Genomic DNA, 25,875 nt, shown 5'->3' with positions numbered 1-25,875 from the left:
AATTATCGGTAAGTATGTATTTACTGCCATTTGTCAAGTGTTTTCTGAAAGTTTTATAATTCCACTGTTCCTTTCTTCTCCTCTTGCTCTCTTCATCTTTGATTTGATGACTTTCTGTAGCAGTATGCTTAGATTCCTTTCCCTTTATCTTATTTACTATACATTTTTGCTTTGTGGTTACCATGAAGCTTGCATAAAACAACCTACAAGTCTCTTTTAAGTTGATAGTAACTTAAGTTTGATCACATCAAAAGCTCTATATTTTTATCCCCACAACCCAAGTTTTATTTTTGATATTACAATTTACATCTTTTTATGTATCATTTTACAAATTATTGTAGTTATTTACTACTTTTGTCTTTTACTCTTCATACTAGCTTTGTAAGTGATTAATCCATCACCTTTACAACATGAGAATATTTGGAATTTTACTATATATTTACCTTTACCAATGAGACTTATACTTTCATATGTTTCCCTTTTACTAATTACCCCTTTCATTACAGCTTAAAGAAGTTCCCTTAACATTTCTTGTAAGGTCTGTCTATTGGTGATGAACTCCTTTAAACTTCTGCTTGTCTGGAAACCTCTTTACCATTCCTTTGATTCTGAATGACAACTTTGCTGGGTGAAGTATCCTTGGCTGGCAGTTTTTTTTCTTTTTCTTCTAGCACTTTGAATATATTGTGGCACTGCCTTCTGGCCTGCAAAGTTTCTGTTGAAAATCTGCTGATAATCTTATGGGAGTTCCCTTATATGTAACAAGCTGTTTTTCTCTTGCTACTTTAAAAATTCTCTCCTTGTCCTCAACTTTTGACACTTCAATTAGAATGTGCTTGATATGGATCTCTTTGGGTTCCTTTTATTTGGAACTTCCTGGGGCTTTGTGGATCTGAATATCTATTTAGGAAAGCTGACAGCCATTATTTCTTCAAGTCAGTTCTCTACCCATTTCTCTCTCCCTTTTCCTTCTGGGACTCCTATAATGTGAATGTTGGTCCACTTGATATTGTCCCATAAGTCCCTTTAAGCTATCTTCACTCTTTTTCATTCTTTTTTCTTTCTGCTGCTCTGATTATGTGAGGTCTACACTCTCTATCCTGTCTTCAGGTTTGCTGATCCTTTCTTCTGCTTCCTCTGGTCTGCTGTTGAACCTCTCTATTATGTTTTTTTTTTTGGCAGTTCAGTTATTGTACTCCTTCAGCACTGTGACTTCTATTTGGTACTTTTTAATATTTTCTATCTCTCTGTCGAAATTTTCACTTTGTTCATCCATTCTTCTCCTGAGCTCAGTGAGCATCTTTATGGCTGTTATTTTAAACTCTCTATCAGAAAAGTAGCTTATATCATTTTCATTAAGGTCCTTTTCTGAGGTTTTGTCTTGTTCTTTTGTTTGGAAGATATTCCTCTGTTTCTTCCTTTTACTTGACTCTCTGTGTTGGTTTCTGTGCATTGGACAAAAAAGCCACCTCCCCCTGTCTTGAATGAGTGGACTTGTGTCGTAGATGAATCTTATTGTTCAACCCTGCCCTAGCCCTTGGTTGTTTCTCAAACCCTTGTCATTGTCCAATCTGCCTACTTTATTTTTAGTGGCTCCCAGTACTTAAGGGTGTGCCAAGACCTGTCCACGTCCCCAAGGGGAGGATCTCAGTCAGCACCTAAATTCAGAATGACTGGACTCCAGACCATCAGGCAATAGCTTTTAAAGTATGTAAACATAACTCTTTCCAAATTTACATTTTTATGTAATTAACAATCTTAACGGGGCTCCAAATTTCACCTGTAACTGGCAAAAGCTTTTTGTGTGTAGACTCATTATAAAGTAATAAGTTCATATATTACTTAGATGAACCAAGTTCATTTAGTTCTACAGACTAAAAGGGGAGGAGACTGAACAGGCTACAGTGTTACAATACCTTGTTATGGGACTGAAGTATCTGTATGATGACTCTGGTATTAGGGTAATAGTTCTTGATAGAAAGCACCCTTACAAACATAACAAATATGCTCATTAGTGATGTGTCATATCCAATGTCTTTATAATGTAATTCAATTCAAAGTTAAGCTGATGTGTGGGTAAGCACAGGAAAACAGCACATGATAAAGTTCATTGTTATGATCTTTAATAGCACACACACGGAAGAGTGCTATGGTTTTAGTGACTCAGTAAATTAAATCTATGGAAAGGTAAGCTTTTGGTATTAAGACTGGTCTTCTGGGAGCAAATCCTGAGGAGGAAATAATCAGTTTCATATATTTTAGTCTTCAAACTCAAACACATTAATTACAGGAAAAAACAGAGACTGAATTGCTATCTATAGCTCAAAGTAGCTAACAGACTTGTCTAATCCAACTTTCTTATTTTACAAATTAAGAAACTAAGATCTATCTTATATTTACTGTACGTTACAAGTTCTCAGCCTTTTCTTGCTTTTTGTAGAGTCACCTTCAGCTATGTGTATTTATTTTGCTCTGGGGGCCAACAGTTCATCTGGGTTAGGTACAATGGCATTGCCCTCACCATGACCGTTTGAATCTCTTACCACAAACTGAGTTCCTGCTCATAGATAGTTCACAGTTCAAGATGGTAACACTAACCCTAGCCATCTTGAAAATACTGCCAATAGTCAAAAGCACATCATACTGAACCATGCACAATCTTTCACTAGGACTACTGGAGGAAAACCCCAGTAAATCAAGTGTACGAATAAGGTTCACAAACCACAAATGCCGTCTTTATTTTTGAGGGGCTGTTAGTCAGAATGGTGCTATCTGAACAGTTATCAGTTATTCGTATGCTTGCTTTTTAAATTTAGACAGCTATTATCCCTACGGAACTCCAGGAAAGTAAGTGAAGTACACTGACACACAGTGAACTCTGTTTTGACTTCCTTTTTCATACATCTGCACAGTCTCTGGGGCCAAAAAATAAGGCAGAAACCTGGAATATGATGAACCCTGTGCTGTGATACATGACACCTGTTTAGTCCTATGCATGGGGCTTTATTTTAAAAGAGGTAAAAATAAGACCAGCGTTGGAGCATGTAAGACACAGTGCCAGCTTCTTACCTCATAATGTTTGAAGTGTCTTCAGCATGTGAATCACTGCACAGAGGGTTGGCTATAATCAGGCATGCTTCTGCAGAGTCCACCTATTCTTCAAGATTAAACAGCAGCCACCTTGTTAATTATATATGGGAAATGCTTACGTGTTCCCCTTTGGGGTTTTCTTATGGTTTCATCATACAATTTCCAGTAAGAAAGAGAGCACACTTGGGAAGGACTTGTGATAAGGATGTCTTTACATCAGAATCACAGTCCAGCAAATGCTGAAAGGGGCTGCATGGACGGACCAGAGTCTCCAACATAGATGCAGATTGCTTTAAAATGGAACAAGTGCATAATGATATTTTTCCTATGATCCAGAAACGTCAATTTATGACTAGTGATGAGTAGTAAGATCTTTTTAAGCAACTTCCTGTATAGTTATTTACCTTTCAGAATAGCAAAAAAATTATTGAAGTGGCTCTTATAACCCCAAGTTGCAGGAAAGAGAAAGATTATACTGTGTTTGTCAATTTTTGCTTCAATTCTTTGTGTCGACTCTATAGACCTCTGCTTTAAAAAAACTGAACCTTTTGCTCCACATGATTGTGCGAAACCTAAAACATGAGAGGAAGTTGGCCTTGATCTTAAATGCAAGGTGTCTAGAGGGTTGGCTATTGCTCATCTCTTTTAGTCTCAGCCTAACTGGGATCTCTGCTATTTTCCTTCATGCCTTTCCTATCAGAGGGCCTATCAGTGTGTTTAGGAGAAGCTGGTAAAAGCTGACAGACTCCTAGAAATCTGTCATCTGGTAAGAATCCCACTTGGATAGAAAGATCTAACACACTTCTGCTATCCACAACTTTTTCAGATCTCTTAGACTGATAACATAAAACTGTTCTAGATAGAGAATTTAGCGAAATTAGAAAATTTAAATATAAATGTAGTTAAATAGTGAGGTCTGCTTGGTATCTGTCAAGAAGGATTTGGAGGTCAATTACTAACATTTCTTTACGATGAGTTTTTAAAGTTGAAGAAGCCGTATTTCCCCCAATTCAAGAGTCTGGAGTATTCCTTTAGGAAGAGCAATACACACTATCGTCTTAATTGCTGCAGCTTAGGAAAACGTCAACGAAGAAAAGAACTAGATCTCACCGCAACTCGCCTCAGATCCTCCCACTTCAGTGCAGATCCAGAAACGAAAGTTGTATAGGCCATGTAGCACTTAAATATGGTTTCCAGTTCCAAAGAAGGAGGAACCCTGGTCAAAGAACATAGTGCCAGATACGGAAAAAGAAGATTGGCTTTGGTTTAGAGATTGTTATATTATTTAGTGCATTTAATAAAAACTCTAATCCTCTCTTGGAAAACATCCATCCTCCATTATTAATCCACGTGCTTAGGTGATGTGGATACCACTAGCCTAATTCCAGAAATGGGTCTGAAGCTCAGGGGCAATCAATCACAGAGACATGAAAAAATACAAATCAGATTAATGCAAAAGAAAGGGGGGGGGGCGCGGATTACTAAGAACAAAGAAGTTCAGGACCAATGAAGACATTTCAATGATTCAAGAAGACATAGCATTCTAAAACAACTATGAATTTAATAAAATAGCTTCTAAATATACAAAAAATTTTAACAAAACGAGAGAAATACATGAAGCTGCCACTGTAATGACAGTTTTCAATGAATGCATCTCTCTCAACTACTGACAGATCAAGGAGAAAAAATAATCATCAAGTGTGATATTTATAAATTCTGCAAACAATATTCAGGATATCTAATTTAAATTTTTTTCACCTTTACTGAGGCAAAACTGACAGTTAAAATCGTAAGATATTTAGTGTACAACATGATGATTTGATGTATGTATACACTGTGAAAGGATCCCTCCCATTATTTAATTAACACATCCATCACCTCGCATATTTACCTTTTTGGCGGCTGATGACATTTAAATTCTACTCTCCCAGCAAATTTCACTTATACAATACAGTGCTATCAACTATAGTCACCACGTTTTACGTCAGATCCTCAGACCTTCTTCATCTTAAAACTGAAAGTCTGTACTCCTTTCACCCACCTCTCCCTATTTCCCCCAATCCCCAGACCCTGGCAACCCATCTTTCTACTTTCTGTAAGTGTGGCTTTTTAAAAAAGTTCCAGATATAAGTGACGCCACGCATTTGTCTTTCTCTCTCTGGCTTACTTCACCAGCTTATAATGCCTGCCAGGTTCATCCATGTTGTTGCAAGTGACAGGACTTCCTTCCTTTTTTAGGGCTGAATGATATTTCATATCATTCAAATATATACATATATATATACCACATCTTCTTTATTCATTCATTCATAGATGGAAACGTAGGTTGTTTCCATATAATGGCTACTGTGAATAATTCTAATTTTCCTCAACAGCACAAATATTTACCAAAACGATAATTTACTTGACCAATAAGGAAAGCCTCAACACACTGCCAAAAAAAAGCCACTGTACATATAATGACCTCTGATCACAGTACAACTAAAGTAAAAGTTAATAACAAAAAAATTAAAAAATATCCGTCATAGTTGGAAATTTTGAAAAACAGACTGCTAAAAATCTCATGAGCTATGAAGAAATTATAATGAAATTTATAAAATTCTTAGAAATTAATTATGTGAAAACACTAAATATCTAAGTCTTTGGACACAATAAAAGCCTGCTTTAGGGGAAAGGTACAGCTTTGGACATTAATATTGGAATAAACCTAAAGAAATAAGAAGAAAAGAGACAATAAACACAAGAGTGCCAACGGTGAAATAGAAAAGAAAAATAAAAGAGAGAAGATGAACAAAGACAAAGGCTGGTTCTTTGGGAAAAAAAATCACTACTATAATAGGCAAAGCTGTAGTAAAACTGATGGAGAAAAAGAGAAGACAAAAATGACTCATAATATTGAAGGAAGATAAAAATACCTACAGGCAAAGTAGAGGTTAAAAATAATAATCAAAGAACGCATCAACCAACCAAATGCAACAGCTTTTAAAACTCAGACCAAATAGACAAATTACTAAAAATAGATCTTACCAGAACTAACTCTAGAAGACTATTAAAGGAAATGAAGTTTAGTTTAAAATCTCTCAAAACTAAACAAAAACGAACAAAACACATACATAGACCCACACACTAAACACAATTTTTAAAGCCACCAGTTCTAAATGGTTTAGCAGGCAACTTCGACCACACTTTCAAGCAGCAAATAATCCCATTTTTATACAAAGTCTTTCAAACACCTTAAAAATAGAGAATGGTCCCCAACAAATACTACAAAGCCAAAATAATCATTATAGCAAAACTACTAATTTAATTCACATTAACAAATTAAACATTACACAGCCACCTCAGATGTACAGAAAAAGTTGATTAAAATACCTTTTCACAGTTAAGAAATAAAACTCATGGTATATTAGGAAGAGAAAAGAATATCCTTAACCAAATAAAAAGTATCTTTAAAATAAAAAGGATGGCCTTAGTGGGAAAATATTAGAAAAGTTTTCTTTAAAATGAGAAATGAAGAAGAGATACAACTATTGCTTTTTTTCCTCAACATTATATTTGACGTCTTAGCAAGAGCAATAAGAAAATAAAGATACACTGTACACATAAGGGTTAGAAAGGAAGAAATAAACTCTCTTTATCTGAGCTAATATGATTATTTACATAGAAACCCCTAAACACTACAGAAAAACAAACAGAGGCTAATTTAACAATATGGATGAATGGAAGATTAATACACAAAGGCCAATTCTGGTTTTTCATACCAAAAGCAAACAGTAGAAAATACAATAAGACACTATTTCAAATATATCAGAAAATATCAAGTATTACAAATATATATGTCACATATATTTATTACATAGATACATATGCAAAATTACATAATATATAATAAACATCAGCAAGCCTGGGAAATTATACAGTATTATTGAGACACTAAATGAGATCTAAATAAGTAGACAACCACAGTACAGTCAGAGTTAGAAAGAATTTGTAACACAGAGAATCCATTTTAAACCAAAGTTTCAATTAGATTCCTCCCATCAATTTCCACAGGGTTTCTCATAGTTCATGATAAAATGATTATAAAATTTATATGAAACATAAAGGGCCAAGAAGAGCTTGTCAACTATTGAAAAAAGAAGAGCAAGGAGGGAAAACCTGCCCTAAGATGTATAAGGATTAATTATGAATCTTTAGCAATTAAAAAAGCATAGTATTAATGCAGTAAGAGATAAATTGATTTAAAAAAACAAAGAATAGACCTATTTATACTGGTAGCATGTCAGATCAGTGAGGGGAAAAGGGTTTATTCAATAACTAGCATTGATAAAATGGCTATCTATGGAAGAAGCTGAAGTTTTATTCATGCGTCACGCCATAAAAAAGCAAATTCCAGTATAATTAGAGATTTAAACATCAAAAAAAATTAAAAATTCTTAATAGGAAATGTAATTAAATATCTTTTAAATATTGGGATACGGGAAAATTCCTAAACAAAAACCAAAAAAATCATTAAATACAATTGAAATGATTGAAAATTTGAACTATAATAATATTAAAAACTTTTGAATATCAAAATACTTCTAATACTCAGTGAAAAGACAAGTTATAAACCAGAGAAGTATAGTTACAATTCAGATCACTGATGAAGAGTTAGTGTCAAGAATACATTAAGCACTCCTAGAAATTAAATAAGAAAAACCCCACAAACAATCCAATAGAAAAACAGGTAAAATGCATGAATAGGCTTTTCACAGAAAGAGGAAACATGTATGGCTAATAAACATGAGGAGAAACTACATACTTAGTGATAAGAGCCTTATAAATCAAAACCACGATGAGATTCCACTTTACACTGATTCCACTGCAAAGATTAAAAAGTATGACCAGGCCAATTGTTAGAAAGAATGTAGATGTACAACTACACAAAGTCCCTTACACATTGCTGATAAGCTTGAAAAATGGTGCAACCACTAGTAAAAAATCATACTGTCTCTTAAAAATGAACATTCACATTCTTCACACCATTAAACCACCCTCCCCACACACACACATACACAGACACTCTTGCACAGGTCCACTAAGAGCCATACATAAGCCATGTTAGTAACAAAATTATTTCCAATAGAAAAATCTAGAAACAATGCAAATCACACTAAGAGTGGATAAATAAACTAAGGTTTACTCTGTCAATGAAATATCATATAACAGTAAACAATTAACTACGGCAACACTCAGAAAAATGAGTGTATCTTAAAAATAGAAAATGAGGAAAATCTAAGTACCACAAGATTCCATTGGTGTGATCTTCCTTCTGTAAAGTTAAACATAGCTAAACATTTTAAGACTGTACATAATTGCAATAAAATTATAGGAGAGATAAAGAATGATGATGATGTACAAAACAACTGAGAGCAGTATGAAATGTGGGTAGGATCATATAGTTAGATATGGGTTCTGTCCTAAATTTTGTCTTGATGGTGAGTTCATGTACTGGTACTTAGAGCATTATTAAAAACAGCTACTTACAAAAACAAACAACCAAAATGTGCTTATGTATAAGTCAAGTACAAAGGTTGTTGTAAGAATTATGATAAATCCAATTCTAATTTCCCAACACTAAAGAAGAAAACTAGATCTAGTTATGTCATCCCTCTGCTGAAAATCCTCCAGGAATTCAGAACTGACTCGGAGAAAAGGCAACTTCCTTAAAGCCAAATCCTTATAATAGACTATACAATACTTTTGTTATCTGGCCCACTATCAACTGCAATATTTGGAAATTCTCTGAATTTGTCAATCCTCTTGAGTAAAACTTCCCCTATTCCCTTAAAACATATGTGAACAAGTGAGAGCTTTGCATGTTTTCATATATTAAACATCACTAGAGCTGGGGCCTTTGTTTATAGGCATAGTAAACTAGATAATTTCAGCCAACCTTCTACTAAGGATGTATAAAAATGCTGGATGAAATATGAAAACATCTAATAAATCATGAAAGACATAACCAGACCGTGAAGAATTTCCAGGCCAAAATCTAGAAGAAATCAAGGTCTTGGAGCTTAAGTCCAGTCCCCCCAACCCCCCCAAAGCATTTAGTAATTCAGAAAATACAGCTACCAAACTGAGCTAACATTTGGTGATGTCACAGGGTAAGGGGTCCAAAAACTTCCAGCTCCCCTGACACACAAAATGAAGACTTTAGTAACTTCTCCAAATTTTAACCTGGCATAACAAAGGTATGCAGGCACAGAAGAAGTGTAAAATTGAATAAATTAGTTTTCAGATGTACTTTCATTCTGAGTGTGTCACCTGGGTAGTACAGTGAACCTCAAGCACTGAATTTGGATTTACGTGGTCCTCAAGTGCCCCATTGTACTTGGAAGAAGTAAATAAGTATCCTCTCTGGGGGCTTCCCTGGTGGTGCAGTGGTTGAGAATCTGCCTGCCAATGCAGGGGACATGGGTTCGAGCCCTGGTCTGGGAAGATCCCACATGCCGTGGAGCAACTAGGCCCGTGAGCCACAATTACTGAGCCTGCGTATCTGGAGCCTGTGCTCCGCAACAAGAGAGGCCGCAATAGTGAGAGGCCCACGCACCGTGATGAAGAGTGGCCCCCGCTTGCCACAACGGGGCAAGAGAAAGCCCTAGCACAGAAACAAAGACCCAACACAGCCATAAATAAATGAATAAAATTTTTAAAAAAATCCTCTCTGGAAGAATGTAATATTTTTCTAGGCTACAAATTATTTCTATAAATATTTTTTAATAGAAGAATAAGCACATAATCTAAGACAAAAAAGCACACAAAGAAAAGAAGATACTATGTGTAACAACCAGTGGAAACAACAGACAAGAAAAACCAAAGACTTAAGACATTGAATTACTGGACACAAACTACAACATAATTATGTTTATTTTATTGAAATAAATAAAAGGTAACCTTGGAAACACAAGAAACTATGAAAACAGAATATCTGATAAAGAACCAAATATAAATTCTGGAACTGAAAAATACAATAACTCAAATTAAAAACTCAATGAATGAGTTTGTAAACAGATTAAACACAGATAAAGAGAGAAGTAGGAACCTGGAAGGTAGTTCAGAATAAAGTATCTAGAATGTAATACAGAGATACAAAAAAGAGGAGAAATACAAAACAGAGGGCAAGAAATATACTTGGCACAGTAAAAAAAGGACTAACATAATTGAATTCCCAGAAAAGGAGGAGAAAGAACATAGTGACAAGGGCAATATATGAAGAAATCATTGAGAATCTTCCAGAAATGGTGGAAAACACCAAGCCAGAGACTCAGGAAGACTCATGAATACTAAGCACAATAAATTATCAGAAATTCAAAACTACACACATCATAGTAAATGTATAACGTACTTTCACATTAAGTACAACACACAATTTTTTTAAGAAGATAATTCATTAAAGAAGATAGTTTAACAGACTTCTTAATAGCGACAACAAAAGCCAGAAATCAACAGAATAGTACTTTCATGGTTCTTAAGGATAAAATGTGGCAGCTTAGAACTCTATATCCATAAAATTATCTTTCAAGAATGAAAAGAAAATAAAGATGTCCTTACATTAAAAAAAAAAAAAAAAAAAAAAAGAGCTTGTCACTGGCAGATCTGCACTTAATTTAGGATAAAAATGGGCAAAAAGAAGCGTAATAGAAAATAATAGGAAGAAGAATATGTATATATTAAATCACCTTACTGTGTACCAGAAAGTAACATGACATTGTAAATCAACTATATTCTAATTTAAAAAATGGGCAAGATAACAGCCATTTCATAAGAGGAAACCCAAATGGCTTATACATATGAATATATGCTTGGCCTCATTACTAACCAGAAAAATGAGATGATAAACCACAATAAGATACACTGTCTTGCAAAACACTATCCCAAAGAACGGCTAAAACTAAAAAGACTGACGTTTCTAAGTGTTAGTTAGGATGGGAAGCTACATTTCCAAGCGGTAGTAAGGCTGTATATGGTGAAAGGAGCTCTCAGGGCTGCTGGTAGAAGTGCAGACCAGAAAAAAACATTTTGAATGACTGACAGTTCTGTTACAGGAAGATTTACTACCCTGCAATTTAATGCCTGGGGACCAGGACACATATATAAGAATGTTCAAAGCAACATTCTTCATAATAGACAAAATTGAGGAGAAATGTCAACCCACAGTAGAATGGATTACGAAAAATTGTGGTGTATTCATATAATGGAATGCTCTACTACACAGCAATGAAAATGAATAGGTACAGCTACATCCAGCTGCAACAAGGATGAATCTTACAAACGCATTATTGAGGTAAATAAATTGATATTCCATTTATGTGAGTTTAAAAACAGGAAAAACTTAAATGTTCTAAATAAACATAGGAGATAGGACAATTAATAGATGTAAGATATAAAGTCAAAATCATAATTATCTCTAGGGACTAAAGACTGGGTTATTATTGGGGAGGGTTTTCCTGGGGTCCTGGCAATAGAATATATCTTGATTTGGGTGGTAGTTACATGGGTGTTCACTTCATAGTAATTCACTTTAATGTATACTGTAATTCTATGTAATTTTCTTTCTGAGTTATAATTTGGGATAAAGAGTTTTAAACATGCTGCTTAATTATTACCTTGCTATTTTAAAAATAAATGTAAGTTCTAAGATACTTTTTCTAAGCTCCAGTGACTCCTGTGCAACTCTTGGGAATTTTTCACTCAACTTTTATTCTTATGAGATTATTTAATGTTGAAAAAGTTAGAAAATATTTATTGCTATGCATGTGATATATCTATCGGAAAATATTTAATGATAGACATATAAAAAGGAGGTGATCATTAAGTACCAGAAAAAAATTTGAGGAAATGTACTGTTATCAAAGACCAACATTTATCAGCCATAATGATACAAACACTGTCGCTGTAATTACAAATTAGAAGATAACTATAATGGAACAACTGAAGAAGGGAAAGTGGTGCAGAGGGATGAATAACATACATCTGCAAAGTATCAGGTGATGACTAAATACTGTGTACAACTGAGGAGTCAAAAGAGTGATAAAACATAGATTTAAACTTAGAAGAAATAGTTATCTCTGAGCAGTAAGACTGGAAAAATAGGGAGGGGTTAAATATTTGGTGATAAGTATTTTGCCATTTGATGTGTAAGTTATGTTCATATATTACTTTCTGGAATAGTACTATCTTCTGGATTCCTACACGGATCTGCCCCACCCCTCAACAACTGCTGAATTAGGTGACCCTTACATCAGCGGTCCCCAACCTTTTTGGCACCAGGGACCGGTTTCATGGAAGACAATTTTTCCATGGATGGGAGGTGGGGCGGTGGACGGTTCAGGCGGTAATGTGAGCGATGGGGAGCGGCAGATGAACCTTCGCTCGCTTGCCTGCCGCTCACCTTCTGCTGTGCGAGCCGGTTCCTAACAGGCTGTAGACAGGTGGGTTGAGGACCCCTGCCTTACATGTTATGACAATGTGCCTGTGTGTACATGATTTTCATTTATCCTGATCAGCATTATTGTACCTTTCCAATCTGAGGACTGATATCTTTTTTTCCAACTCTAGAAAGTTTTCATCTTTTCATTTGATTGTGAAAAACTGCACATAGGATAGGATGTATGCATTCAATATAAAGAATAATAAATCAATATTTATGTACCCCCTCAGGCACAATAACAATACAAATTACTCAAGGAAATAAATATCTCATCATTATTCATTGTTGTATATTCTCTAAGCCTGGCTCTTCTGGATGTTTTGAGAGTTACATAATATCAATTTTTTTTCTGTTAATTTAGCCATAGTTAGTTTTTGTTGGATGCTACTAGTTATCCTGAATTATAGAAACATAAATTAATATTTTACCTTTATGACATTTTATAATACAGTATCTTGGATATTGTTTTGCTTTAAATAATAAGTAACCAAAGAAAGAACAGTGTCAATTTCTATATCAGTTACCTAGGTTTGCACAAAATCTGGCACAATCTTTGTGGCTTAAAATAATGAGCTATTATTTCTTGAAGTTCTTTGTTTTGACTGGGCTCAGCTGGGTGAGTCTTCTGCTCCATGCAGTTTTGCTGGAGACATGACTCTGTTTAGCTGAGAGCTCTAGTGGGCTGGAAGCTCACTTACAGGTCTGTTACAGGTCTGTTGCCTCAGCTGGGCTTCTGGAGGAGCTGGCAGCTGGATGGGCCTCCTCCCCCTGCAGGAGGAGGTGAACTCTTACACAGTGGTGCAGGGTTTCAAGACACTGAGCGCAGCAGGTAATAGGCTCTTTATGGGTTGGTCCTTCAACTGGCTCAGTCATTTGCATATGTTTCATTGGTTAAAATGAGTCAAAAGGCCAGCCCAGATCAATGGAAGGGAAGCTAGAAGACTCCACTTTTGATGGGAGGAGGAGAATATGTGTATACATTTGGGAGGGGTTTCTGGCAGCCATCTTTCAAAAAACAATCTACCACAGTCTTCCCTCTGCTGAATTCTATTTCTCAAGTTAAGTCAAAGGCCAGCACAGGTTTACTGAGAAGAGCAGCATGAATGTACAGTAAGGAATGTACAGTAAGGAAAGGAAATCGCAGACTGTGATAACTGCTTTAAAGCAAATAAATGGAGTGATGAGATAGGAGGATTGGAAGACGTTAATTTAGATAAGTTGCCAGGGAAGGACTCTGAGTGCTGGGAGATGAAAATAAATCAGTCACATAAAGCCGAAGAGCTTCTGAGCAGAAAGAACAGATCAATAAAGTAGCCTTTACAGAAGTTCAGGAGACACAAGATAGGAACTCTGAATAGGATTGTGAGAGTGGAGACAAAATGGTAGAATTAGGATTTATGTAGGAGATGCAATTGATGATGAACGTGTACACGGGGTTTGAGGGAGACAGTAAAGTCAAAGACAATGCCTAGTTTTCTGTTTTAAGGAGCAGCATTGATGAGGTCCCACTTGCTGAGACAGGAAAAGCTGTTTCCTTTCCTTCTTGTTTTTTAATTCAAAAATTTTTAATTTGCCTTGTGAGATGGAAAAGTTGGACATTAAATCATGAGTTTACTTTTGAAAATGTTGAGTCTGAGGGACCTTTGAAACACTGGGGTGGAAACACCCAGTGAGCAATTAGTTGTGTGACTATGAAGCCACAGAGAATGTCTAGTGGAGGACCTCAGTCTTGGAGTCTTCAGAGTATAGATGTAATTGACAAAATTCTAGATATACACTTCCAACATTTTGTACCATTTAAGAAATTTCATTCATTACCTTGACAAATACCTACAATAACCTACGTTAGTCTATGAAAATACATCAGCAGATAAAAGAAGTTACTTTCCACACATTTAATGACTTCCTCTTTGTCTCAGCTGGGTTACAATTATTAGCCTCTTATCACTGGTTTTAGCACTTTGGTTTTTTTTTTTTTTTACTATTTCTTAAGTAAGGATTCAAGTAATACACAAATTATTGAAAAGACAGGCATGACAATGACCCTGAAGCAGAACTCTTGGCTGTCTGTCAACAGCACCATAAAGAAATTCAAAATGCTTACTGGTTATCTCACACCTGAGAGCCCAAGGTAACGGTGGGTTGAAGGTGTCAGAATGTAAAGAGAGTACAGTGTTCAACTATGAAATGCGTGAAGGCCGAGGTGATCCGATAGGCAATCCTGGATAAAATCAGAGTGTCATTTCATATCTGGGTGACTTATTTAGTGAGTGATGTCTGGATAATGGATAGACCATTTGGAAAAAAATAAAGAAGTTAGTTCCCTACACATTACACAAAGTCAATTCCAGAGAGCTTAAATATAAAACATTTCAATATGAAAAACTAAAAATGCTAGAGAGTTAGTTACTTAATTCTAGGACAGAGGGGTCTAAGCATGTCAGAAAAGCAGAAAGCCAAAAGGAAAGAGTTGATGGATTAGAGTCCATGTAAATCGGATGCTTTTGTATTCGATTTACAACAAAAGCATGCATAAAAATTAAAAAGCAAAGGGAGAGGAAAAAATATTTACAACATGTGACACAAAGCAGCTAATATAAAAATATAATGAGGCTTAAAAGTCAGCAAAGTAACAGAGGACCCTCCTCACAGAAAAGAGGACAAAAGAAATGAAGAGCCATTTCAAAAGACCCACAAACCGTCAAAACACACAAAACTTGCTCAATCTCATTAGGAACCAAAATTGTAAAACAGAACAGTTAGAAACCATGTTGCCTACTTAAAACTCTTTTTCTATTAAATAGGCATTTCCCAGTGTTTCACTGGGAAAAACATCTGGCAAGATATATTTTCAGAGGTTAACTCTGGTCATGAACTGCTTTTTCCTTACTTATTGCTTACTATTATTTCCGAATTTTAAAAATTAATACTGCAAGGGCAATTTTCTTCCATTACAAATATTCACACATATTTCAAGTATTCCCTGCCCACGGGGCGTAGAGATACACTTACTCTCCCAGGAAAACAATCTCAGTATTGATCTCCCCTGCCTTATGGCGGAGAAAATTCCTCAGGAAAGCCGTCACACTGTCCACAGTGATGCTTCCACAGACCACAATGAACCTAGAAAGTGAAAACATGGGAGGTGGTTCATCCCAGGAACAGAAGTATCTTCCTGTCTAGATTTAGAGATGGACAATTAGCTTAAACTTAGTTTGAAATAAAAGCTGGTATTTGATACCTCATTGTAGTTTTGATTTGCATTTCTCTAATGATTAGTGATGCTGAGCCTTTTTTCACGTGTTTGTTGGCAATCTGTATCGTCTTTGGAGAAATGTCTATTTAGGTCTTCTGCCCATTTTTGGATTGGGTTGTTTGTGTTTTTGATATTGAGCTGCATGAGCTGCTTGTATATTTTGGAGATTAATCCTTTGTCAGTTGCTTCGTTTGCAAATATTTTCTCCCATTCTGAGGGTTGTCTTTCTGTCTTGTTTATGGTTTCCTTTGCTGTGCAAAAGCTTTTAAGTTTCATTAGGTCCCATTTGTTTATTTTTGTTTTTATTTCCATTTCTCTAGGAGTTGGGTCAAAAGGGATCTTGCGGTGATTTATGTCATAGAGTGTTCTGCCTATGTTTTCCTCTAAGCGTTTTATACTGTCTGGCCTTACATTTAGGTCTTTAATCCATTTTGAGTTTACTTTTGTGTATGGTGCTAGGAAGTGTGTAAGTCAGAAAGAGAAAAACAAATACTGTATGCTAACACATATATATAGACTCTAAAAAAAAAGGTCATGGAGAACCTAGGAGCAGGACAGGAATAAAGATGCTGATGTAGAGAATGGATTTGAGGACACGGGGAGGGGGAAGGGTAAGCTGGGACGAAGTGAGAAAGTGGCATGGACATATATACACTACCAAATGTAAAACAGATAGTTAGTGGGAAGCAGCTGCATAGCACAGGGAGATCAGCTCGGTGCTTTGCAACGACCTAGAGGGGTGGGATAAGGAGGGTGCGAGGGAGACGCAAGAGGGAGGGGATATGGGGATATATGTATGCATATAGCTGATTCACTTTGTTATACAGCAGAAACTAACGCAACATTGTAAAGCAATTATACTCCAATAAAGATGTTAAGAAAAAAAAGTTCCACCTAGATTTTAAACTTAGAAACACCAAGGACTGCATCTCCAGTATACAAAAGGAGTGTAAGATTTCTGTAGGGAATGATTCCACACATTTGAATTACACATAGCTTTTCAGGCATTTAAGGATAACTATCGTAACTGCTAGATTTTTCTCTGTTATTTATAATTTATAATGGAGTTGCACGTGTGTTAATTTCACTTGATTTGCCACTTGACTCCTGATTGGCGGGTGTCATCTTTTTTCAGTGAGGAACGACTGAGCTCGGAATGGCTCACTGATTTTCCCATAGTCAAATACTACGGCTGAGGCAGCACCAGAATCTAGGTTATTTTTTTTATCTTCTGCATCTAAAATTATCTAGTACTCACAAAAAAAGTGAGTCCAATGGAGAGACATCTAGCACAGGTCCACAAATCTATGCATGTAACTTCTATGGTGAAAAATAGCTGTCAATTTCCTTAGGCTTCATATACATAAAGAAGCTATTTTCCTCCCGTTAGTCATGTAAGAAAACTGAAAGCGTAATTTTAGCCTAAGTTAAACATATTTTCCAGACCTTATTGGCCTATTTAGCATGTGTGAGATGAACTGGGTTACACTTTGGCTTATCTAGCTTATTTCATTGCTTTCAATATTTGTTTTTCATTCATTTCATTTTGTTACCTTCCTCTTCATACTCCTGGATCAATGTTGGTTTTTATCCAACTGTGTTAAGACATCACTCCAAAGGAGTTTATCTCCACTGCACCTCTTTCCTCTACAGCAGGTAAGAGACTAAATAAAAAAGAATCGCTTCGAATTTGAGATTTCCAATTCCTTATCTTCTTCTTAGGTATGAAAAATCATAATGGCAATGGAGGTAACATATATCCACAGAGAAGCAGAGTAAAAACAACTCCAAATCCACTTCGCTCCTGGGAACAAACAGCTGTGGCATGGACAAAACAGGTGATCTGTGAAGGACTGGAGGACAGGCTGAAACCCCTCCTCACTCTAGCAAACCTCTTCCCATGGATGAGCTTTAGGGGAGTTTGGGCTAAGACAACTGAATTGAATCATTTTAAATTCTAACTGTGACTTTAATTGGATCCATTATGTAAAGTTAGCCATGAGTCAACCACATGGTTAAAATGAGTAAGACAATCAGTAATGGATATAAGAGAACAGTCTGAGATAAGGAATGTACAAATATTGGCACAATCAGCATGTGACACCGAACGACAACATATCTGTCATTCTAGTTTATTTAATCCTCTTATGAGCATCTAGATGGTAGTGTGTATCAAGTAGCAAATATCTTCTCATGGTATTTATTCCAGCATGGCCCTCTTTAGTGAATGAGGACATTGCCAACATATCCACCTAGGCCAGGCAATAGTGTTTCGAAAGGGAGAGTGACTTAGTAGAATACCTCAAACTGTAGAAATTATACTTGAAAGCTACTTACTTCTTTCCTTTGACCACTTCATAGGAACTGGTGTATTTCCTCTTGTTACCAAAAAGTTCCACCATTTCAGGGACGTAGTTGGCAAACAGAACCTAAAATGATCGGCAAATAAAACCTGAGGTCTCACTACTTCCAAGCATACTCCAAAATTCCAAGATCGCAAAGGAGAAAGCAGGTACGTAAAACTTTCTCTCTTCTAAGAAGGGCATGACTGGGAACTGTGCTTTTAAAGGGAGACCAATTTTCTTCCTTACTTCAGCCTTTGGATTTGGTTAAAATTTAATAAAATGCTTTTCATCCTTCAAAAAGATGAAAGCAAAGACAAGCAGTAAGGCAACCTCCCCACCCATTTTTCCCTGTCATCACTTCTAACTGCCCTTCTGACTCTTTCACTTGATACTATTTGGGGCTTGGGGAAAAAATAAAGCATATGGGACAGAGTAGGGTTAAAGGAAAATGACAGAAATGAGGGGATGTAAAAATAATGTGGACGGGGGGATATCAGAAAGGTAGAGTGGAGAACTCGGCGATGGTTATTAAGGAATTGCCATTAAAGTCACTAAAAGAAAAGGAGGCTTCCTTTGCCCTTGACACACTCATGAACCAAGCACAGATGTTCACTTATCTGTAGTAAAATGCTGGTTTAGAGAGAGTTTACTCATTTGGGCTGGAAAGAACACAACTTCCTGCAGATCAAATCTCAAATCCCCTTCCTCTTTGGAAGAAAGATTATAATCCGATGGGCAAAAGATGAAGGAAGATGCGGTTGCTCAAATCAATGCAGAGGCTAATTAGGAACGTCTTCTCTCCTTTGTCTACCACCCTCATCCCTGGCAATCGAACAATTACATCATGTGCTCCAGGGGATGCAGTTTGGAAAATAGGGGATTCACATATCTCTTCATTTTCATTTGATACCCGCTCTGAATAATGCAACATTCACTCTCAAGCCTATATCACTTTGTTTCTCACCATTAACCAAATGTTTTTGGTTTACGTAGCTATACTCAAAAGATATAAAAATGTTCTTCACCAAACTCCCCAGGGTGAAGAACATGATGAAGGTCCGTCCGAGGGATGTCTTGGCTACCACATCTCCAAAGCCGACAGTCGACGTCGTTGCCATGACCAGGTAAATGGACTCAAAATACGAAATATTCTGTGAATTTCTACCTCTGAGCCAGGGATCACCAGAATTTTCCACCTGTCCAAAGAGAGAGGACTCAGGAAAGGTCTCTGAATGGGATCCAAGGAAAAGTTTATAAAGAATAAGCACAACTTTCGATTTGTTTCGTTTAATTCAATCCAAATGAAAGAGTAAATGATTCCCAGGTCTCTGTGAAGGGTCTGCAAATTGTGGGTAGTAATTGTGAAGTCTTGTTTCCCTTCATGGTGATTACTGCTCAAATTTGAGGGGTGTGTAGCTTGAGCCCACAATGGAGATGCTCAATGTGGGGAATGGCTGACCACATCTCTTCTCCCGTGGGCACATCCTCCCATCCTGGAGCCACGGGATTCAGAGGCTGTCAGACTGAGCAATTATTATTCACCCTCGTTTTACACCACATCAGGATCATCATGAAGGAAAGCAGCACTTAAATGGGCACTTCATCTCAGTGAGCTTAAGCACATGAATGCTGGAGTCTCAGGAAGAGCAAACAAGTTTTCCAGATTACTTTCCTCCCTCCCTGCAAAAATCTTTTCAGTGATAAAAAGGAAACTCTGAAATAAGCTACAAGGATATACTGTACAATATGGGAAATATAGCCTATTTTATAGTAACTATAAACAGAGTATAACCTTTAAAAATTGTGAATCACTATATTGTACACCTGTGACATATAATATTGTACATAAACTATACTTCAATTAAAAAAAAACACTCTGGAAAAATCTTCCTCTGATTTTCCCCCTAAGTCTTCACATTTTAAGAAACTAGGTTTATCCGATTTTTTTTTTTACCTTAAACAAAGAGTAACTTAGGCAATGGCATTACACTTTATAGAATATATATATAAATTTATACATATATATCACTTGTTATGATATATAACAAACATTAATTTTATAGAATATAAACAAAATTTCCTTTATGTTTCTATTTTTAGACACTTTTTCCCAAAATAGTACTTATTTCCTAGATGTTTTCCATTTCCATTTTTCCACGAGAGACGGTAAAATGCTAGAGATGGCTGGGGAAAGTAGGTTTTTTGTTTTGTTGCTAAGAACCAGAATGAAAACTAGAAATAATGTACTTTGCTTAGGTATTCGATCACTTTTTTAAAGTGGTGTGCCAACTGCTGCCTCCTCCTTAAGTTGGATGAGTAGGTTAAGAGTGTGGGCTCCTCTAATACTCCACTCCCAAATAAGGAGACTGCATGTCTATACTTAACTCTCAGGGCTGGTAGTAGATTTGGCTGCAAAGTCTACTAATCAGCTTCCACGGATCTGGAGCCTTTACTGCTTTCTAAGACTACTGTACTGTAAGAAAACCAAGTTTAAATCACACAGATAAAACTCCTAGAGGAAAACATAGGCAGAACACTCTTTGACATAAATCGAAGCAATAGTTTTTTGGATCTGTCTCCTAAAGCAAAGGAAATAAAAATAAAAATAAACAAATGGGACCTAATTAAACTTAAAAGCTTTTGCACAGTGAAGGAGACCATCTACAAAATGAAAAGACAACTTGCTGAGTGGGAGAAAGTATTTGCAAATGATATGACCGATAAGGGGTCAATACCCAAAATATATAAACAGTTCCTACAACTCAACACCAAAAAAACAAACAAACAAAAAAACAATTAAAAAATGGGCCAAAGACCTGAATAGACATTTTTCCAAAGAGGATATGCAGATGGCCAACAGGCACATTAAAAGATGCTCAACATCATTAATCATGTTTCAAATCAAATGCAAATCCTAACCACAATGAGATGTCATCTCACACCTGTCAGAACGGCCATCATCAAAAAGAACACAAATGACAAGTGTTGGTGAGGATGTGGAGAAAATGGAATCCTCCTACACTGTTGGTGAGAATGTGAATTGGTGCTGCCACTGTAGAAAACAGTATGGAGTTTCCTCAAAAAATTAAAAACAGAACAACTATATGACCCAGCAATTCCACTCCTGGGTGTATATCTGGAAAAAAAAACAAACAACTAAAAACACTAATTCAACAAGATACATGCAACCCAATGCTCATAGCAGCATTATTTACAATTGCCAAGATAGGGAAGCAACCTAAGTATGCAACAACAGATGAATGGAAAAAGATGTGGTATACATATATACAATGAAATACTACTCAGCCATAAAAAAGAATGACATTCTGCCATTTGCAGCAACATGGATGGACTCAGACGGTATTATGCTAAGTGAAATAAGTCAGACAAGAGAAATATAAATACTGAATGATACCATGTGTGGAATCTAAAAAATACAACAAACTAATGAATATAACAAAGAATGAACAGATTCACAGATATAGAGAACAAGCCAGTGGTTACCAGTGGGCAGAGGGAAGTGGGGAGGGGCAACATAGGGGTAGGGGAGTAAGAGGTACAAACTATTAGGTATAACATAAGCTCCAAGGATATATTGTATAACATGGGGAATATAGCCAATATTTTATAATAACTATACATGGAGTGTAACCTTTAAAAATTGTGAATCACGATATTGTACACTGTAACCTATAATGCTGTACAGCAACTATATTTCAATTTTAAAAATCATATGTACGATATACATACTATAATATATATGTATATACATATGTGTGTATATCTATTTTTTTTTTCCAGGAGTTGAAGTGTTGCTTGGGACAGTTTGCTTTAAGCTAAAACCCCATAGTGTCTTGTAAACATCTTAGCACAGGGCTTCCATCATATCCTTGTACAAGATGTTTCACAAACTGAAACTAAACTTATTTCAACCTAGAAATCTCCTTCACAGGAAGTTAAATAACCCTTTTCCCATCTAACGCACCCTCTTTGGAAGTACTGCTTTACTGCTTCAAACCCCTCCCCACTCCCACAGAGGCTCCTCATTGGAACCTCTATGTCCTGCTGGTCTACCTGGCCACCCTGCTCTTGCCCTGGACCATGTCAGCATCAACCCTCAGCCCCAGATGGGAAATAACTTAAAGATTAAGGATTATGGGCCAATGTGAATATTTGGAACTGTTACCTATTTTTAATGTCACATTTCAAAACTGAAACTTTACACTTTTAAACCTTTATGTTTCAACCTTAGGTGAGCTGTGCTACGGAGGTGGAGGACGTGAGGACACTCTCCCATCCCTGCCTACCTCTCCATTATTCGAATTGGTTTTATTATTTTTACACGGTACGTGTGTGTTCTAGTCTGTACTCACAATGCCCTTGGCCGTATCTTTGTTCTCTTTTCAATGCAGTCAGTAGTCACCATCACTCCTTTTTATCAATAGGTTTCCTCATTCTTGAGGTCTTGGTTTTGACCCGTCTCCTATGTGGCTGGATTTTACCATCAAGGTCATTTTTAAAAGGGACTCATGATGCCCTTCTCTCTTCCATGTGCTTAAAATGACGGATGGGCTACACTCGCACACAACCTTGGCAGACCCTGCTCTGTCACCTTCCTGCACTGACTGATGTTGACAAGATATCTGAGGCTAGTTTCATTTCCCCCCTAATATAGACCTTTCTTTGCTCTGCTTAGATTCTCTCCTTACCCTTAAAGGTTGGTAATTGTTCCAAACTATGGTTGGACTCATTTAGGGTTATTTCTCCTGGGATACTGTATACCCTCTAAACTACAGATTCAATACTTTATATTCAAACATTTTTCTGATACCATATTTGTGTCCCCTTCTTCAGGAGCATGAATTTTACAGTATGTTAAATCAACATGACCCATCTTTCATGTTTTTTCTCCATATCACTTAAGTATCTTTGTCCTGTTCCATGGCATGTTTTTGCCTCAATCCTGTCTGCCATGTTTCTGAGCATATTTCTGTCACACTCAGTACATTTGTGTCCCCTCTAATGTGGTTTTTGGCTCTGTAAAACGTTTTTCTTCTTTTTCTCTGGTATCTTTGGGCCCTTTACCAACTCCTGCTACGGTTTAGTAATCTTTTATTTAAAACCTTAAGTATTTTGCTTGAAGTATCATTTTCAGTTTTTTAAAGCCTTGTATAAGGGCTTTTCCTTAACATTGCCTTTGTTCCCTTGGGCAAATTATCTTGTTACTGTTGCTCTGACAGCCCATTATGTGATGTAATTGTTATGCTGATGTCTCTGCTGTCCAACACACTCCCTGTTTTGGGCAGAATTTTAGCATAGGCACCATGTTGATTCCTTTCTGGTGGACACTCACCCTCCAATGGTATCAACTCTTTTTTTGTGTGTGGTATGCAGACCTCTCACTGTTGTGGCCTCTCCCGTTGTGGAGCACAGGCTCCAGACACGCAGGCTCAGCGGCCATGGCTCACGGGCCCAGCCGCTCCGCGGCATGTGGGATCTTCCCGGACCGGGGCACGAACCCGTGTCCCCTGCATCGGCAGGCAGACTCTCAACCACTGCGCCACCAGGGAAGCCCGGTATCAACTTTTAGCTGAAGGACGGTGTAAGTACGGGAAGGAATGACTTGGGACAGTTGGGACAATCATAGCTTTCATTTCGGTTTGCCATTTCAAATATCCTCTGAACAAAATCTACTAATTTTTTGCTCTGGGTTACAGCTTTTCTAGGTTTTTCACATTTCAGATGTTGGTGTGACCCACAGTAGGTGGCCCTGAGTCCAAAACCATCAGGTGGCTTCCCCCTCTTTCTCTGCACGCATCCTCGCTGGAGGTCTCCTTCCCAGGGTGACTGGGCGTCCCATAGGAGCACATGTTCACGTGCTTAGAAGGGCCTGAGACCGTGTTCAAACCAGAAGCCCGTGAGATTTACAGGGAGCAGCTACTCTTCAGCTAGGGCTATTGGTGGCCTTGGGAGAGTGGGTTGCCAGAATCTTGTGTTTTTGCAAAGAATCCAGAAATCCAGGTTTTTTAGTATGAGCTCTCTGAAAAAACTTATCAACCAATACAAAAATAGCAAACAGATAATACAAACATCTTAGGTCCAATAAAATATGCCTGTAGGCCCCATTCAGCCTGAGAGCCCCTCGCTGGAACCTCTATTGAAGGAAAAGAAATCCCCCCAAAACCTGTTACCATGGTTTCTCCTTTAGCATCCTCTTGCCTACCATCCTGTGATGGCCAACAGGTCTCTACGGGAACACTGGTGATTGCTTCTCCCAGTGCTGACCCCATGCCCCTTGGGCTAAACCTCCAGATGCAGGGATCTGCCTTTACTGCTGTGAGACTTCTCCAGAAAATCTGTCTCCTGCTTGCATGATGAGGAAGGATGTGGCTGGTTTCAGATTTCTTTTTTTTTTTTTAATTGAAGTATAGTCGATTTACAATATTGTGTTAGTTTCAGGTGTACAGCAGAGTGATTCAGTAATTTTTCCTGATCATTTTCCATTATAGGTTATTATAAGATACTGAATATAATTCCCTGTGCTATAAAGTAAATCCTTGTTGCTTACCTATTTTATGCATAGTAGTTTGTATCTGTTTCTTGAAACACCAAACAAATTTGGTGTTTGACACTTTTCTTGATGAACTGAACATGGTTAAGTTTTTTTCTTTAACTTTTTTTTTCCCTTTTCCTTGTGATTTTTAAATTAATTTTGAGAGAAGGGCTCAAGTGGAAAAGACTTCTGCTCTATTTTTCTGTTCGGTCTTGCTTTTCTCAAAGGCCTTTGCAGGCTTTTAACATGCCACTTCAATTTCTACATTTTCTAATGATTTCTCTTCAACTTTCCTGGAGCGATAAAGTCCAGGAGTTTCTTTCCTATTGTTGAAGTCCATTTATTATGTTGCTGATTATATGGCCTGAGAACTAACCTTTCTTATAGGCGAAGGAGGCAGCTATGTATACAGATTGATTCCAGGAGAACCAAGAAAGTCCCCAAACTCCCTTTTGCAACTCAGCAACTGCTCCCTCACCCAACTCTCCAGGTTTTATAAGTACAAAATTCTCGCACTGGCTTCATTTCTCTGACCCTTTATTCTTTTTCAAATTGCTGGAACCCCTGTGATGATACAGTAATAAACTTTAGGGCTTCCCTGGTGGCGCAGTGGTTGAGAGTCTGCCTGCCGATGCAGGGGACACGGGTTCGTGCCCCGGTCCGGGAGGATCCCACATGCCGCGGAGCGGCTGGGCCCGTGAGCCATGGCCGCTGAGCCTGCGCGTCCGGAGCCTGTGCTCCGCGATGGGAGAGGCCACAACGGTGAGAGGCCTGCGTACCGCAAAAAAAACAAAACAAAACAAAAACTTTACCTATTGCTTATACCTTAGAAGAGTAAACTTATTAAACCCTTTCCTAAGAGCAGGTTTTGAAAGTTGGAAGAAGGAACATCGATACCGTGAGTGTAAAAGATACATATTTGTGAGAAGTATGGGGTGGAGAAAACCCATCCAAAGGAGGTGAAAAGATAAACCTCACACTGATTATAGTGATGGAGACAGGAGCTCAGAAGGTTCGCCTGCATTTTTCAAATAAAAGACATTCATGCTCACTCGCAACATCAAGGAGTTGGATGAGATGCTCACCAGGTGAATGAATCCTGCAGCAGTGAACAAGGTACTCAGAACGATGGATAACAGCTTGGAAAACCTCA

The 25,875-nt window shown here is 37.2% G+C and overlaps 1 protein-coding gene across 1 annotated transcript in view; it reads right to left on the bottom strand.

The window, feature by feature from the left end:
• The window catches only part of KCNU1 (potassium calcium-activated channel subfamily U member 1), a 137,853-nt gene that overhangs the window by 92,270 nt on the left and 19,708 nt on the right, over positions 1–25,875 (bottom strand). The window contains exons 8-14 of the mRNA XM_007448320.1: positions 25,808–25,871; positions 19,195–19,365; positions 18,162–18,253; positions 15,581–15,691; positions 4,201–4,306; positions 3,070–3,152; positions 1,917–1,986 (exon numbers count right to left, since the gene is read on the bottom strand). Coding sequence (XP_007448382.1) covers positions 1,917–1,986; positions 3,070–3,152; positions 4,201–4,306; positions 15,581–15,691; positions 18,162–18,253; positions 19,195–19,365; positions 25,808–25,871 — 697 coding nt within the window. The remainder of the gene's footprint in view (positions 1–1,916; positions 1,987–3,069; positions 3,153–4,200; positions 4,307–15,580; positions 15,692–18,161; positions 18,254–19,194; positions 19,366–25,807; positions 25,872–25,875) is intronic.

The sequence above is a fragment of the Lipotes vexillifer genome, unplaced genomic scaffold (assembly GCF_000442215.2).
Source record: "Lipotes vexillifer unplaced genomic scaffold, Lipotes_vexillifer_v1.1 scaffold1166, whole genome shotgun sequence".
Classification (NCBI taxonomy): Eukaryota; Metazoa; Chordata; class Mammalia; order Artiodactyla; family Lipotidae; genus Lipotes; species Lipotes vexillifer.
The sequence above is the reverse complement of the archived record's forward strand: the minus strand, read 5'-3'. Positions and strand labels throughout refer to the sequence as shown.